Here is a 15,958-nt window from a genome sequence, read left to right on the forward strand (position 1 = left end):
ATATTCTCACCAGAGCCAAGGCAGCATCGTCGCTAAGCGACAATCCCTCTTCATGGGTGAGACATATTCTCGCCGAAGCCAAGGCAGCATCGCCGCTGAGCGGCGATCCCTCTGCAATTTTTGATGGCCAAGAACCGGGTTGTTAGCATCTTCATGAAAAGTGTTTCTCAACCTCTTTGAATTTTTCAGATTCAAGCTTCACGTTCGTTTAAATCCGACGCTTAGCTTGCGGTGGGGTGTTAAGGATATTTAGTAATAAATTATAGTTTACCATATATATTATATTTGATATTTTATTATAAGGCAAATATCTAATATTTGCCTTATTATCATAGGTATCTTTCCATTTATTATTATTTCCATTTATTACTATTTCCATATCCTTGTAATTCATTTGATTATAAATAAGATAACTTTCGCACCATTTAGGTGTGGTGGATTAATCAAACATTCACATGGTATCAGAGCCCTCTCGGTTTAACAACCCTGATCCTTTCTTTTGAATGGCTTTTGAATCCTCTAATCTTCTTCTCCACCACCCCTACTGGTTTTGACGCCGCAGGGGCAGTCTTCATGGCTGCCGTAGTCCGAGCCGATTGATTACTCTTCGGTTCCACCCTATTGACCTTCAAATCACCTTTCGTCATACTCTGTACATACAACCTCACCTTTTCCAACCCAATCGGTTTTCCCCTTGGCCAATATAGTCTCTCTCATTTTCTTCCCAATCAACCTTCATTCTTCACATAAACCCTAACCTAAACCTATCAACCTTTTGCAGAGATTTACCTTCGGAATCTGGTTGCCGCCGCCCTTCCTGCCAAAATTGGCTTCTTCGCCCGATGAGGCGACTCTTCTAACTGCCCTTCTCGCCAAAATTGGCTCCTTCGCCCAATGTGGCGACTCTTCCGGCTTCAACATTGTCTTTGTCCCTTGCTTTAGGTTTCCCCATCTACTTCTTGGGGTTAGAAATATTCTCACCATAGCCAAGGCAGCATCGTTGCTAAGCGACAATCCCTCTTCATGGGTTAGACATATTCTCGCTGAAGCCAAGGCAGCATCGCCGCTGAGCGGCGATCTCTCTGCAAATTTTTGATGGCCAAGAACCGGGTTGTTAGTATCTTCATGAAAAGTGTTTCTCAACCTCTTTGAATTTTTCAGATTCAAGCTTTACGTTCGTTTAAATCTGACGCTTAGCTTGCGGTGGGGTGTTAAGAATATTTAGTAATAAATTATAGTTTACAATATATATTATATTTGATATTTTATTATAAGGCAAAGATCTAGTATTTGCCTTATTATCATAAGTATCTTCCCATTTATTGTTATTTCTATTTATTACTATTTTCATATCCTTGTAATTCATTTGATTATAAATAAGATAACTTTCACACCATTTAGGTGTGGTAGATTAATCAAACATTCACAGCTATTCTCTTATGTTGTAAAGATGGTTAACTATATTACATGAAAAAACTTGTCGAGGATGAAAGTGGATCTAGAAACCACTAAATATTGTGGCCCTCAAATTAGATGAGGGCATTTGTATTCTTTTAAAATTCTTGTTATTTTGATTTTGCTATTTTCTTAATGAAAAGGTAGGGTTGTTATAAAAAAGTATTACCGAAACGATGGTAATTAAATCAATCTTATTGGCAACTTTAAATTAAAGATGGTTGACTATATTAGATGAGCCATTTGACTAACTAGACACTATTATGGGCTAAGCTTTAAGATGAATGATAGCATTAACTTTTATGGGTATTGGATCACTATCCTTAAGAATGATTTTCCTTTTAAAAACAAAAACCTTTTGTTGTGGTTGGGCAAAGAAGAGATGTTGATGGCTAAATTTTTGTAAACCAACCAAAGAGCATAATCCATTCCCCCACTACTTTCCTTAGGGGCCCTTCATCTTCCACACTTGAATCATCATCATCATAACCCTTCACACACTCATCATTACATAGTTATTTTAATTAGTAAGTTTCTAACTTTCTCACACAAACTCCTTTATCAAAGCCACCTTAAGTGTATTGATATGGTCAAGTAAAAACCTACGTCGTTCCATGTATGTGAAAACGATGCACGTAGGTAGACCTTATGTTGTTGCCATCGTGATCGTAGCATCATGATCTTTAGCTTATTTAGATGTGGTTTTGTATCGGTTAAAAATTACGCTTATTTGATTCATTTGCTAGTGTATTATGAGGTGCACACCTATAAGTAAGTGTTTTCATAACATTGTGATATAATGTTTTTAGTAGGAGTGTGCACGGAGTTGGGGTGAAGAAATCTTTTAGACCAACATGAAATTTTAGGTTAGTGGGAATGGTGACCTGGGTAACTCGAATAAAGTTCACAACTTAACCCAACACTCCATTTTCGGGTTGGGTTGTCGGATGATTCTTTTTTAAAATATTTTGAAGAAACCCTACTTATCAACAATAAAAATTACATTAATAACTAAAATTTTGTACAACTCAAATATCAAATAATTACAAGTCATAGTGCATGTGAGATCTCATATTGATTGGAGAGAGGAACGAGTGCTAGCAAAGACGTTGGGCCCTGAAGGTGGGTAGATTGTGAAATCACACATCGATTGGAGAGAGGAACGAGTGCCAACAAGGATGTTGGACCCCGAACGAGGATAGATTGTGAGGTTCCACATCGGTTGGGGAGAAGAACGAAACATTTTTAAAAGGGTGTGGAAACCTTCGCATTTTAAAAATCTTGAGAGAATCCGAAAGAATAAGTCCAAATAGGACAATATCTTTTTTATTTTAATAATAATTTTAAAAGTAGGGTGGGTAATATTGGATTATAACTCTATTTTCGAGTTGATTGGGTTGACCAAACCAAAAAATGTCAACCTGCAAACAAAACTTTTAGTTTTTTTTAAAATCTAATCCAACCCAAATTCAAGAAGATTATTGGGACCGACATTGACTAATTTAGAGAAGGATCATAAATTTATAAGTAAGAAATACATCTCCATCGATACGAGTACTTTTAGAGAAACCAAAAGCAAGCCACCAAAGCTTATAATATAATTATTAATTTCAACTCATTTTCAATTTTTATTGATTTATTCATTCAATAATAAGTAGATTCTACTCATTATGTTTTAGCCACTAAAAGATATACCATATCAAAAAGTTACACACTAAAAACTCATACTAATTGGGTATTACAAACAAAACTAAGCTTGTTTCAAGGCGCCACAAGCTGAGAATATCTATTAGCCCAAAAGAGATAGTTAAAGAAATTGACAAGGCTAAGACCCGCCAGCAGCCAATAAAACAGGTCCAATCTGTCTTTGTTAAGGTCATTATGGCTAAGCCACCCACCACCCGACTCCCCACGACTAACCTTATTAACAACCGACACCAACAAAGAGCTCAAATAGAACCCAAACGAGTAGGAACAATAAGTCATGGCAGTTAAAAACGACTGCATCCCTTCCACAGATTGCTTGTAGAAAAACTCAACCAGCCCGACCGCGGTGAAGAGCTCGGAGATGCCGAAAATGACGAATTGCGGTGCGATCCAAAGGATTGAGAGGTTGGAGGAGTGTCGACGCTTTTGCTCGACTAATGCGGCGGAGACCATGGAGAATGTGGCAACGAAGAGGCCGGTGCCGACGCGTTGGAGTGGGGTGATGCCGGAGTCAGTGGCGGTGAGACGGCGGGCGAGGGGGACGAAGGCTGTCTCGTAGAGAGGAACGAGGAAGATGAGGATGAGATATGGGATGGATTGGAGGGAAGCAGGGGGGATTTGGAAGGAGTTGGTTAGGGTTGTGTTCATGGAAGCTCCTTGTTGGACTGAGAAGGTTTGGAGTTGAGCTAAGATGGTGTTGAAGATTATGGTGCATGCAAATATGGGGACTACTGATAGAATTATTTTTACTTGTTCTACTTGTGTTACCGTGCAAAGCTTCCATGGACTTTCTTCTCTCGTTCCCGCTCTCGTTTCTTCGCTTTTTATGCAAGCCTTGTCGAGGAATCTGTAACGTTAAAGTAAGAAATGTTAGATGAACACGACTCTTCACAATGGTATGATATTGTCCACTTTGAACATAAACTTTCATATTTTTGCTTTGGGTTTCCCCAAAATGATCATTTTCTAAATTAGTCGATGTGAGACTTTCATCCAACACCTCCCCTCAAACAAAGTACGTCTTCCCCTTAATCGAGCCTCGACTCCTTTTCTTTTAGAATCATAGTCATTTTTTGACTATGCCTTCGAGGCGGGAGGCTCGACTCCTTTTCTTTTGGAGTCTTAGTCATTTTTTGACTATGCCTTGGAGGCTCACAATACTTTGTTCGACATTTGAGAATTCTATTGACATAACTAAGTTTAGGGTTAGATGAACACGACTCTCCATAATGGTATGATATTGTCCACTCTAAGCAAAAGCTCTTGTGGCTTTGTTTGGGCTTCCCCAAAAGGCTAATGGAGATAGTATTCTTTGATTATAAACTGAGTATTCCCTAAATTAGCCGATGTGGACTTTCATCTAACACCCCCCTCAAACAAAGTACGTCTCCCCTTAATCGAGGTTCGACTCCTTTTCTTTTGGAGTATTTAGTCATTTTTTGACTATGTCTTCGAGGCTCACAATACTTTGTTCGATATTTGAGGATTCTATTGACATGACTAAGTTTAGGGTTAGATGAATACAGACTCTCCATAATGGTAAGATATTATCCACTCTGAGCATAAACTCTCATGGGTTTGTTTTAGACTTCCCCAAAAAGTTTCGTGCTAATGAAGATGGTATTCTTTCGTTATAAACTTATGATCATTTCCTGAATTAACACTTTTAAATTTATAGTTATAAAATATTTTAATTTAAAAAGAGACTTAATTATATTTATTTATTTTTTAATTAAAAAAGTGAAAACTTTTTTTTTATGAGAATTTTTTTGAATTATTTTATAAATGTCTAGTAATATTTTTAAATTTTCAATAGGGTACTTTTTAACTTTTTAACTTTTTAAAATTTTGAAGGGTACGTTTGAACAAAGTTAAAAAATGTTTTTTTTTTTTTAAATAAATAGGGAAAAATGTTTTTTTTTTTCCAAACAAATAAAAAAATAAAACGAAAAAGGAAATAAATTGATTCCGACAGGACATGACAGACCTGAAGTTGTCGGTGTGGAGGAGTTTGACGACGCCATTATGACTTCCATGAAGCATCTCTGAATTGGAAGGACATATTTGCTTCCTCTTCGTGAATGCAGCTACAAACACCTTAATATATACAAAATAAAAAATAAAAATAATCAAACAATTTTAAAAAGTGAAAAGAGTTTAAATCTCCGCTAATCTCCAAACTCGATGACACATAGGTAAATGACAAGTATCTCATCGCTAGCAGATGTTGTCCTTCTTAAACTTTTCTTTTCTTTCCCTCAATGTTTTTAAAACGCATCTGGTAGAGAGAGATTTCTCACTTTTATAAAAAAATGTTTCGTTCCCCTCTCTAACCGATTTGAGATTTCACAATCCATCTCCCCTCAGGGTCCAACATACTCGCTGACACTCGTTTCTCTCTCAAATCGATATGGGATCTCACATCCAAATAACCCGAATAGAGTTCACAGCCAAACCCTTTATTTTCAAGTCAGGTTAAGTAGGGTTACCCTACATGTTACATTAATAACAAAAATGACACAACACATCACTAACCTTAGTTATAAACGTCAAATATTCTTAATTTTCATAATAAGGTAATATGAGTGGATTGAGTTATATAACCCTCTTTTTAGGTTAGTTGGGTTGACCCAATAAAAAAAATCAACTCGCGAACCCAAATGGTTGATTTTCTAAAAGTTTAACTCAACTCAAATTGAAAACAAATTTAACCCAACTCAACCTTTATGATTAGGGTTAGATAGTCCGAATTGATTGAGTTCTCAAGTCATATGTGTTAGATGAACACGACTCTCCACAATGGTATGATATTATCCACTTTGAACATAAGCTCTCGTGACTTTGCTTTGGACTTCCCCAAGAGACCTAATACCAATAAAGAGAGTATTACTTGATTATAAACTCATGATCATTCTCTAAATTAGTTGTGTGAGACTTTCATCCAACACCTTCCCTCAAACAAAGTACGCCTCTCCTTAATCGAGGCTTTACTCCTTTTTCTTTTGGAGTCTTCATCATTTTTTACTATACCTTCGAAGAGTCTCGACTCCTTTTTCTTTTGGAGTCATTTGTTCGACATTTGAGGATGTGGATTGGATTCTATTAACATAACTAAGTTTAGAACATGACTCTAATATCATATTAGGAATCATGGATCTCAAATGAAGAGAGTATTTCTTGATTATAAATCAATGACCATTCCCTAAATTAGCCGATGTGTGAGTTTCATCCAACAATATTAATATCCCTACGTATCTGATTTTAAAACCGAAACTTTACCTAACCAAAGGAACCCGAGTTAAGATGATAAGAAAGAGGAATAATGAAAAATTACTTGAGCAATTGGGGTGAAGATGCTGCCACGAGGAGGGTTGTTTCTGAAAAAGGAAGTGCCAGAGAGCAAGGAGATCAAGGCAAGAAGCATGGCGGCGGTGGAGACACCAAAGCCAAGGTCCATGCCAGAGTGGGTTTGGACCCAAACAAGGAGAGTCAAGGCAATGAGCTCGCCTGTGCAGAACGCAAAGTATGCACAGTTGAAGAAAGTGGATAGCTTTTTGAACTGTGTAGGGTCTTGCTTTTGGAATTGGTCTGCCCCATGTGATATTATATTTGGTTTTAAGCATCCACTTCCTAACGCCACCAAATACAGTGCTGAGAAGAACATCAATGCCTTGTACCCTTTCGCCTCCTCGCACTCATCTCCCTCCCCACTTCTCCCCATCTCGCATGCTGCTGGCCTTAGCCCTGGATAATGGGCTTGCACTGTTAGAACTGTAAATCCCTGCACCAATCGCCACGTTAAGCTCATTTGGAGTCCTGTATTAGCTAATTAAGAGACGTAATCTCCATTAGTGTAAACTAATTCATGAATGGTTATGCTCAACATAGATAATATCATACTATTGTAGTGTACATTGTTCTTATCGTGTAACAGTCTAAGCTCACAGCTAGATATTGTACTTTTTGGGTTTTTCTTTAAAGTTTTATGGTATGAAGAGGTTTTCACACTCTTATAAGCAATGTTTCGTTTTCCTCTCCAACCGATGTGAGATTTCACAATTTACCTTCTTAAGGGTCTAGTGTTCTCGTTGGCACACCGCCCAGTGTCTGGCTCTGATACCATTTGTAATATTTCAAGCCCACCACTAATAGATATGGTTCTTTTTTAGCTTTCTTTTTCGAGTTTTCCCTCAAGGTTTTAAAGCGTGTCTGGTAGAGAGAGGTTTTCACGCCCTTATAAACAATGTTTCATTCTCCTCTCCAACTGATATGAGATCTCACAATCTAACCCTTTTGGGGGCCAGCATCCTCACTAGCACACCGCTCGATGTTTGGTTTTGATACCATTTGTAATGGCTCAAGCCCACCGTTAACAGATATTGTCTTTTTTGGGTTTTTCCTTAAAGTTTTAAGAAGCTACAAGTAGGGAGAGGTTTTCAGACCCTTACTAGCAATGTTTCGTTCTTCTCTCTAATCGATGTGAGATTTCACAATCCATCCTCCTTGGGGGCCTAGCATTCTCGCTCGCACATCATTCGGTGTTTGGCTCTAATACTATTTGTAATAGTTCAAATCCACCGCTAGCCGACTCTTTTGGCTTTTCCTTCTGAGCTTTTTCCTCAAGGTTTTAAAACGCGTCTATTAGTAAGAGGTTTTCACATTTTTATAAGTAATGTTTTGTTCTCCTCGACCTCAGATCACACATGTCAAAAACTTAACTAACTTGAGTTAGTCCTACACCGTACAATTGTATAATACTTTTAATTTCTATAAGGACATTTCATCACTTTTGTGCAAAATTTTAGTAAGATCCACTTATTTATTAAAAACATAATAATCCACCACGTTTAAAAAGTCATAAAATACATGATTTCGTCCCACTAATTAGTCCATGGCAAACTATTATAATAATGGATGGTACTAACCTACCCTATTTGGGTTTTTTTTTTTTTTTATTTTTTTATTTTCGAGAAAACATAATTAATAAAAAGATTTAAGCTCACTTATGTACTTTGGAAAGGAATAAGTTAGAATAGAGATAGTTAAATAAACCCGACTCTCGAGAATCATATGGTATTGTCCATTAATAAAGATGTAAGACTTTCATCCAACCATAAATTTTTTTATTAAAAAACGGTAACATAAATACATGTTTTCTACTAATGTATCAAAAGTTCAGATTCCTCGATAAAAAAAACTTATTGAAATTCAAGATTAGATTTTTTGATAGGTATATCCATTCATGAGTTGGACCCATGTTTGGATAATGATTTTGCTTTTAGTTGATTGATTTCGAAATTTAAGCTTATTTCTTCTTAATTTTTTGATAATCATCGAAGAAAACATTTGAATTCAACTAAATAACAAAAAGAACGAAAAATTGAAAAGATCAGTACTTACAGAGAGTTCGATGAAGCCAAAGATGAGCATAGTTCGAAAGCTACCAAGATAAGAATCGGACAAGAAGCCACCAAGGAGAGACAACAAGAAAACAGTTCCAACAAAGTTGGTGACAACATTTGCAGCTTTAGAGAGAGGGAAATGCATCTCACTATAAACATAAGTTATGAGATTATTCCCAACAGCTGCTATAGCCATCATCTCAAATGCTTGAAGTCCTGATCGACCAAAAACAAAGCATAAAAGAACTCTTTAAAAACAGGACAAAAAGTACTATGTTTCGAAGACAAATTAAGTAAGAACAGACCAAGAACAAAGGCAGCAGCTCCCATTCCACCATGTTTGTTGGAGTTACAAGGTCGGCCTCTCCAATCAACACAAGTATCCACAGACAATATGGATTTTGTCTTCTCCAAAGAATCTCCCATTTATATTGTTACCCAAAAGGTCAAAAAATTAAAGAAAGATAGTGATTTTGAAGCACTAATTAGTGAATCCTCCTACGCTATACAAAGGCTTTGGGATTATTGCTTTGTATTTATAGCGGTGAATGGCTCGACTAGTGGCCGTAGTGGAGTAGAAAATGGGCCCATAATTCAATCAAGAAATAAAGCTAAGTCAAAGCATTAGAAGTTGATGGCTTGTTCTTATTTCTTAGCTACCACCTTTGTCTCTAGTTCTTAGTGTAAGGGTTTTTAGAAAAATATTAGAAGAACTTGATGAGCTCCAAATGCTATAAAGAAATTTTAAGTTTGTTTTCAAATCATCCCATTATAAACAAGCTAGCTCTACTCGAAAAAAGAACAATAGTGGGTAACCCTCAGGCCGGCTGTTCTGGATCATTCGAATGCTTGTCCTATTCATGCCACCAAAACATGTAATAAACCATCATTTCAAACCATTTTGTTCCAGGGAATTTTTTGATACAATTCGAAGGAGCATCGAACATCGAAAGTGACTTTGTTCCTACCTACCAGAGCATCTGCTTTTTCTCGAGCAAGGTATAAAGTTTGGAAGAATGTTTTATGTATTTGAGATCGGTAAAAATTCTAAGTGATTGTAATATTTTTTTTTTTTTCACACTTCGTGAAGTTTTTTTTGTGTACTTGATTTTTTTTTTTTTCGATTTTGTAGTTTTGACGATTAGAAGTGAGATTTTCATTTAACAAATATTTGACTTTTAATTTTGTATCTAATAAACTCGTATTTGTTTATTATACTATTTAATGCTTGAGTGACATATTGATTCTATTATTATGGGCTATTTGATAGGCTAGTTTCGAAGGGTCGTTTCTAAGCTTAAACTAAATGGTAAACCATGGGACCTATGTGTTGAGGATATTTAGTCTTGAATTATGGTTTACATATGTATCATTTTGACCCCTTATCATATGCTAATATAGTCTTCCATTACAGTTTAGCATAGGTATCATATTTGACCTTGGATCATACGCTAATATTGCATATCCATTTATTGCTCTTTCTATTTTCTTTGTAATTTATTTAACCCTATAAATTATTATAAATAGGGAACTTTCACGATCATTTAATTTAACTAGTTTTAACAAATATTCTCACTATGAACATAAAATTACTCTAATTTCACACCATTTTTTAAAAAGTTTATAGACCGATTAGAAACTACGGGTTTATTTAACCTTAATTGGATTTATTTCTACTTTTTGATATGCGTTTATCACTTACAAAAGTAGACAATACTTTAACGTTTAGTTAAATTCAATTTAGATGGTGGGTGACTCTGGAGCCATTAGCTAAAGCCATGCACTTTCAAATCAATATAGCTCTAATGTATGTGATAAAAATGAAGATCCCAGCAGCTGATAGCAACTCTATAAAATGGCATTTGATATCCCATTTGGTGGGCATAGCCCACATAGCCATCAAGTGTGGAGCACTTACTAAGAGCAACCTTAATTGTTTGTTTTAAGAATTAAAAAAGAAAAAGGGGTTTTGTGTTTTTTCCAATCCCCAAATCTCAAAGCTTTGAAAACTTTAATCACCACATGTCTATTATAATATTTATCATCTTTCTTTGCTTATCTAATAGTTAATGGGTTTAATAGAAAATGAGGAATTAATTAGTGAGTTAATGGTTTGAAAGTGAGCAAATGGACAAGCTGCTTTCACACTACGAAGAGCTTGGGAAAGGCCAATGTTATTTGCATAATTTCATGATCTAAAGCTTCTAATTGGTTTGTTTGTTTATCCTTGATTCGAATAGAAAAGAAAAGAAAAGAAATCTAGTGATCCCGCATGGAAAGGAAAACATACTATTTCTTATAAAGGTGTGGAAACATCTTTCTAACAGACGTGTTTTAAAATTGTAAGGCTAATGGACGACGACGTAACGGGCCAAAGTGGACAATATCTACTAGTGATGGGTTTGGGTTATTATAAATGGTATTAGAGCCAGACACCGAACGGTGTGCCAGCGAAGATGTTGGACCCCCAAAGGGGTGGGCTTGTGAGATCCCACATCAGTTGGAGAAGGGAATGAATCATTCCTTGAAAGGGTGTGGAAAGCTCTCCCTAATAGACGTGTTCTAAAATCGTGAGGCTCCCACATCAGTTGGAGAAGGGAATGAATCATTCCTTGAAAGGGTGTGGAAAGCTCTCCCTAATAGACGTGTTCTAAAATCGTGAGGCTGACAGTGATACATAACAGGCTAAAGTGGACAATATTTACTAGCAATGGGCTTGGTCTGTTACAAATGATAACAAAGTCAGGCACCGGATGATGTGCTAGCGAGCACGTTGGCCCCCAAGAAGGGTGGATTGTGAGATCCCACCTAGGTTGGAGAGGGAAATAAAAAATTCCTTACGAGAGCGTGAAAACCTCTCCCTAACAAAAACGTGAGACTGGCGGCGATACGTAACCTGTCGAAACGAACAATATCTGCTCACGGTGGTCTTTGACTATTACAATATTGATATATTTGAGAATTTTAGATTAGATCCGAGGGAATCTCTTTTTATTTTTGTTTTTCATTCCAATTTAGTTAATATCTTGATAATTTAGGAGATGATAGAAAGACTTTTGTTGGGATATGGAGACTAATCCGTATACCGTAAAAAAAACAAGGTAGAGATATATATAGTAGATATTCGATAAAGATTTGGTAGAGATATATGTGGTAGATTATATCTTGTAAATGGTTAAATCTGTTAAACCTATATTTAGTAAACGGAAACCATATATATACTCGATTAGGTGGTGGTTTCAAAATGTACTTTCTTCCTTCTTTGTATTCAGTGTTGTTATACATGCCTGAAACCTGAAATCATCAATAAAACCTTTAGCCAATATTCCTCCTTAATTTTTCTCTCTCCTATTTTTTGTGTTCATCTTGATCGAGTGTGTGCGTTGTTGTGCGATCCTAACAACTGGTATCAGAGCTAGGCGAAATTCACCACGATCTGTGAAGATAGAAAGTTTAAAGATTGGAATTGAAAAGTTTGATGGATCAAATTTCAGTTTCTAGAAGATGCATATTAAAGTTTATCTATACTAGAAAGATCTTCACGAACTCCTGTTGGGGGTGAAGCCAGATACCATAACTATGGAGTGGTGGAAGCTCAAGGATCGACAAGCCTTGGGGTTGATTCGGTTGACACTATTTAGAAAAGTGGTGTTTAACATCATCAAGGAGAAGACAACGTTAAATTTGTTCAAGGCACTGTCGAATATGTACAAGAAATCGTCGGCTATGAACAAGGTGTATTTGATGCGGAGATTGTTCAATCTACAAATATCTGAAGGTGGATCTATTCATGATCATATAAACGAATTCAATATGATTGTAAGTCAACTGAGTTCGGTGGAAATTCATTTCAAAGATGAAATTAAGGCACTGATTTTGATGTCATCTTTACCCGAGTCATGGGACACTGTTGTTGCCACGATTACAGTTCCCGAGGATCTGAGAAGCTGAAGTTTGATGAAATTTGTGATGTAGTTCTCAGCGAAAGTATTCATAGACGAGAAATTGGGGATTCATCTGGTGGTGCTCTCAGTGTTGACCAAAGAGGAAGAAGCAAATCGAAAGGCTCAAACAATGGGTGATCAAAATCAAAAAATCGGAGAAAATCTCTAAACAAACTAAACGCAAAGTATTGAAGTTGTGGAGAAAAAGGTCACTTTCAAGTAGATTGTACAAAGACTAAGTAGAATCACAAATTAGAGGATGACGATGATTCGGTAAATTCATCAGAAGACATTGGGGATGCTCTAAACCTCAACATAGACAGTCCAATTGAATCCTGAATTTTGGATTTAGGTGCATCTTTTCATTCATCTCCAAATAAAGAGCTGTTTCGAAATTTTAAGTCTGAAAATTTTGAGAAGGTGTATCTTGCCGACAATAAAGATTTGGAGATTGAAGGAAAAGAGGATGTCTACATAAAAATTCCAGTAGAAAATCAATGGACATTGAAGGATGTCATATATATTTCTGGTCTCAATAAGAACTCATCTATTGGTTAGCTGGATAGCACAGGTTATGCAATAGAGTTTGGGAAGAGTTCATGGAAGATTCTGAAGGGTGCTATGGTGGTAGCACGTGACACAAAATTTGGATCCTTATACACTACTGCAGGGTGTATGAACAAGATTGTTGTTGCTGAGAGTGCTTCAAATTCAAGTCTATGACACAATACACATGGACATATGAAGGTCAAAGGAATGAAGATGTTGGCTGCGAAAAGAGTTTTGGAATGTCTGAAATCTGTTGATATGAGTTCTTGTGAGAATTGCATTATGAGCAAATAGAAACGAGTTAGCTTCACAAAGACCGCCAGAGAATTGAAGAAAGTGCCACTGGATATGGTCCATATAGACGTTTGGGGACCATCTTTAGTTCCATCACTTGAAGTATCAAAGTTCTATGTCACCTTCATCAATGATTTTAGCAGAACATTGAAGATCAAATGCATGTGGTCTAACAATGGAAAAGAGTATGAACAGAACATTGAATTCAATTAATGAGGACAATTCTCGTTGAAAGAATGAAAAGAACATTGAATGAGTGAGCAAAGAGTATGAAAATTCATTCTTGATTGCCAAAGACATTCTGGGCTAATGTTGTAAATACAACAGTCTACTTGATCAATAGAGGACCATTAGTACCCTTGGAGTTCAAGTTTCTAAAAGAAGTATGGACAGGAAAAGAACTCAAGTACTCTAACTTGAGAACTTTTGGTTGTACTGCATATGTTCGTGTTGATCTAAAGTAGGGTGACAAGCTTGACGTTGAGCCTGTGAAGTGCTATCTCATAGGCTATGATTCTGGCATGTTCGAGTACAAGTTTTGGGATGACAAGAATAGAAAAATCCTGAGATATTGTGATGTGACCTTTGATAGATGAAAACGTCTTGTACAAGGACAAAAAGAAGAAAGGTTCCAAGACCACGAAACAAGTGGGAGTTAAGGTTGAGTTGCTGAAAGATTCCATTAGTGATGTTGTAGTAGATACTCAAGAAACTCTTGAGACTGTTGCTTAGGAACCAGAGGTGGAGCAAGTGGCATCTAAGCAGGTGTTGAAAAGATCATCCAGAGTTATCAGGGTACCAGATAGGTGTGTACCTTCTTTACACTATATGTTGACGACTAATGAAGGGGAACCAAAGCTCTTTGATGAAACCCTACAGTTGAAGGATACAACTAAGTGGTAGCAAGCCATGGATGATGAAATGTTTAGGCTTCAGAAATGCATTGTTATTTCATCTACTGAGGTTGAGTACGTGGTAATAGTTGAAGCTGGAAAGGAGATGATGACAGACTATCTAGCAGAATTAGGCAAGACGTAGCGTGAGAAGATTCTTCAGGTAGATAGTTAGAGTGTCATGCAGTTGGTGAGAAACTCAGTCTATCATTCAAAGACAAAACACAGAAAGAGATACCATTTTACTTGGGACGTTAGTTAAAGATGGTGATTTGTTTGGAGAAGATAAAGGGTGTAAAGAATCTAACAAACATGTTGACAAAATGTGTTGATGTTGGAACATTGAGATGGTGCAAAATCTCAATTGGAATGGTGCAAGATTGAGAATGAAATTATTGGTTGACTGTATCAGTCTACAGTAGATTGTTGGGATATGGATCCTGATGCCTGGAGAAATATATCTGGCAGAAACCATATATATACCTCAGCTAGTGGTTTCAAATTGTACTTTCTTACTTGTCTGTAACGCATCAACAAAACCTTTAGCCAATATTCTTTTAATCAGCTTTGAGAATATTTGTTGAAACCACCCCACCTGAAAGGCAGTGAAATTCTCTATTTGTAATCATTTATAGAATCAAATTACAAAAAAAAAATGAAAAAAGAGTAATAAATGGATACAAGATATTTGCCTATAATGCAAGGGAAAATATGATATCTATGATAAACCGTAATAGAAGACTAAATATAATACAAGATATTTACCTATATAAAAGATATTTACCTATAATAAAGGTCAACTATGGTACCTATGGTAAACCGTAATGGAAGACAAAATTGATTAAATGTCCCCCCCCCACTGTCGCAAGTTGAGCGTCGGATTTGAACGAACGTGAAACTTGGATCTGAAAAATTTAAAGACACGTCGAGAAATACTTTTTGTGACCACAAACTAATTGATCATACACCTCCTTTTTGTGATTTTCCCTCGGATTTCTCTACAATATCTCGTCACGACCGTTCTTATTCAAGTAACAACACTCTACCTCCCTATTTTTATTATTCTACCTATTTTTTTTATTGTTATTAAGAATCGACTTTAACTTTATCCTTGGTCATTACTAAAACCGTTCTTATGATATATTCTTTACTACTACATTTTGTATGAATCTCTTGAGAAAGATAGCTGCATAACAAATGTCTAAGAACTACCTAGATTATGTTCTCATATCCGTTCATTAACACTTGCATGAAATCCACTATACTTGTCTCATTTGTTAAGAGATTAGCCACATTCATCACGAGACAACTTTATAATTCTCATTCTCACTTCATCCAAACCTTCTTTGTCTTCCCCTGACGTCCCTTCCCATCTTTTCTTTGAGTATCATTTGTATTTTATAATTCTGATTTTACTCGAGCCTATACCTAGTAGATATTGTCATCTTTATGCTTTCATTTTCGAGATTCGCCTTAATGTTCTTAAAACGCATTTGTTAGGGAGAGATTTTCATTCCACCCCTAATAAAAAATGCTTCATTCTCCTCCTCAACCGATTTGGGATTTCACAATCCATCTCTCTTTGGGGCCCAACTCGTTTCCTTCTCCAATCAATGTGGGACCCCCAATCCACTCCCTTTCAGGGCTCAGTGTCCTCACTTGCACTCGTTTTCTTCTCCAATTAACGTGGGAATCCCCAAGCTACTCCCTTTTA

The 15,958-nt window shown here is 36.4% G+C and overlaps 1 protein-coding gene across 1 annotated transcript; it reads right to left on the reverse strand.

Moving 5' to 3' along the window:
* Nucleotides 1–3,149: 3,149 nt before the first annotated feature.
* On the reverse strand, nt 3,150–9,054 carry LOC111472692 (protein NRT1/ PTR FAMILY 4.4-like). The gene is made up of 5 exons (XM_023118302.1): nt 8,870–9,054; nt 8,563–8,780; nt 6,497–6,943; nt 5,150–5,259; nt 3,150–4,009 (listed from the first exon to the last, which is right to left on the reverse strand). Exons 1-5 carry the CDS (start codon nt 8,988–8,990, stop codon nt 3,217–3,219), a joined length of 1,689 nt encoding a protein of 562 aa, XP_022974070.1. The 5' UTR covers nt 8,991–9,054; the 3' UTR covers nt 3,150–3,216.
* Between the last annotated feature and the right edge of the window lie 6,904 nt (nt 9,055–15,958).

The sequence above is a fragment of the Cucurbita maxima genome, unplaced genomic scaffold (assembly GCF_002738345.1).
Source record: "Cucurbita maxima cultivar Rimu unplaced genomic scaffold, Cmax_1.0 Cma_Scf00084, whole genome shotgun sequence".
NCBI lineage: Eukaryota > Viridiplantae > Streptophyta > Magnoliopsida > Cucurbitales > Cucurbitaceae > Cucurbita > Cucurbita maxima.

Excerpts from the sequence above, each read along its gene's own strand:
- LOC111472692 (XM_023118302.1), bottom strand. The coding sequence starts at position 8,990 with ATGGGAGATTCTTTGGAGAAGACAAAATCCATATTGTCTGTGGATACT. Across the intron at positions 8,781-8,869 it reads AGCTGCTGCCTTTGTTCTTG|GACTTCAAGCATTTGAGATG; the intron begins GTCTGTTCTTAC and ends TTGGTCGATCAG. Across the intron at positions 6,944-8,562 it reads TTGGCTTCATCGAACTCTCT|GGATTTACAGTTCTAACAGT; the intron begins GTAAGTACTGAT and ends CGATTGGTGCAG.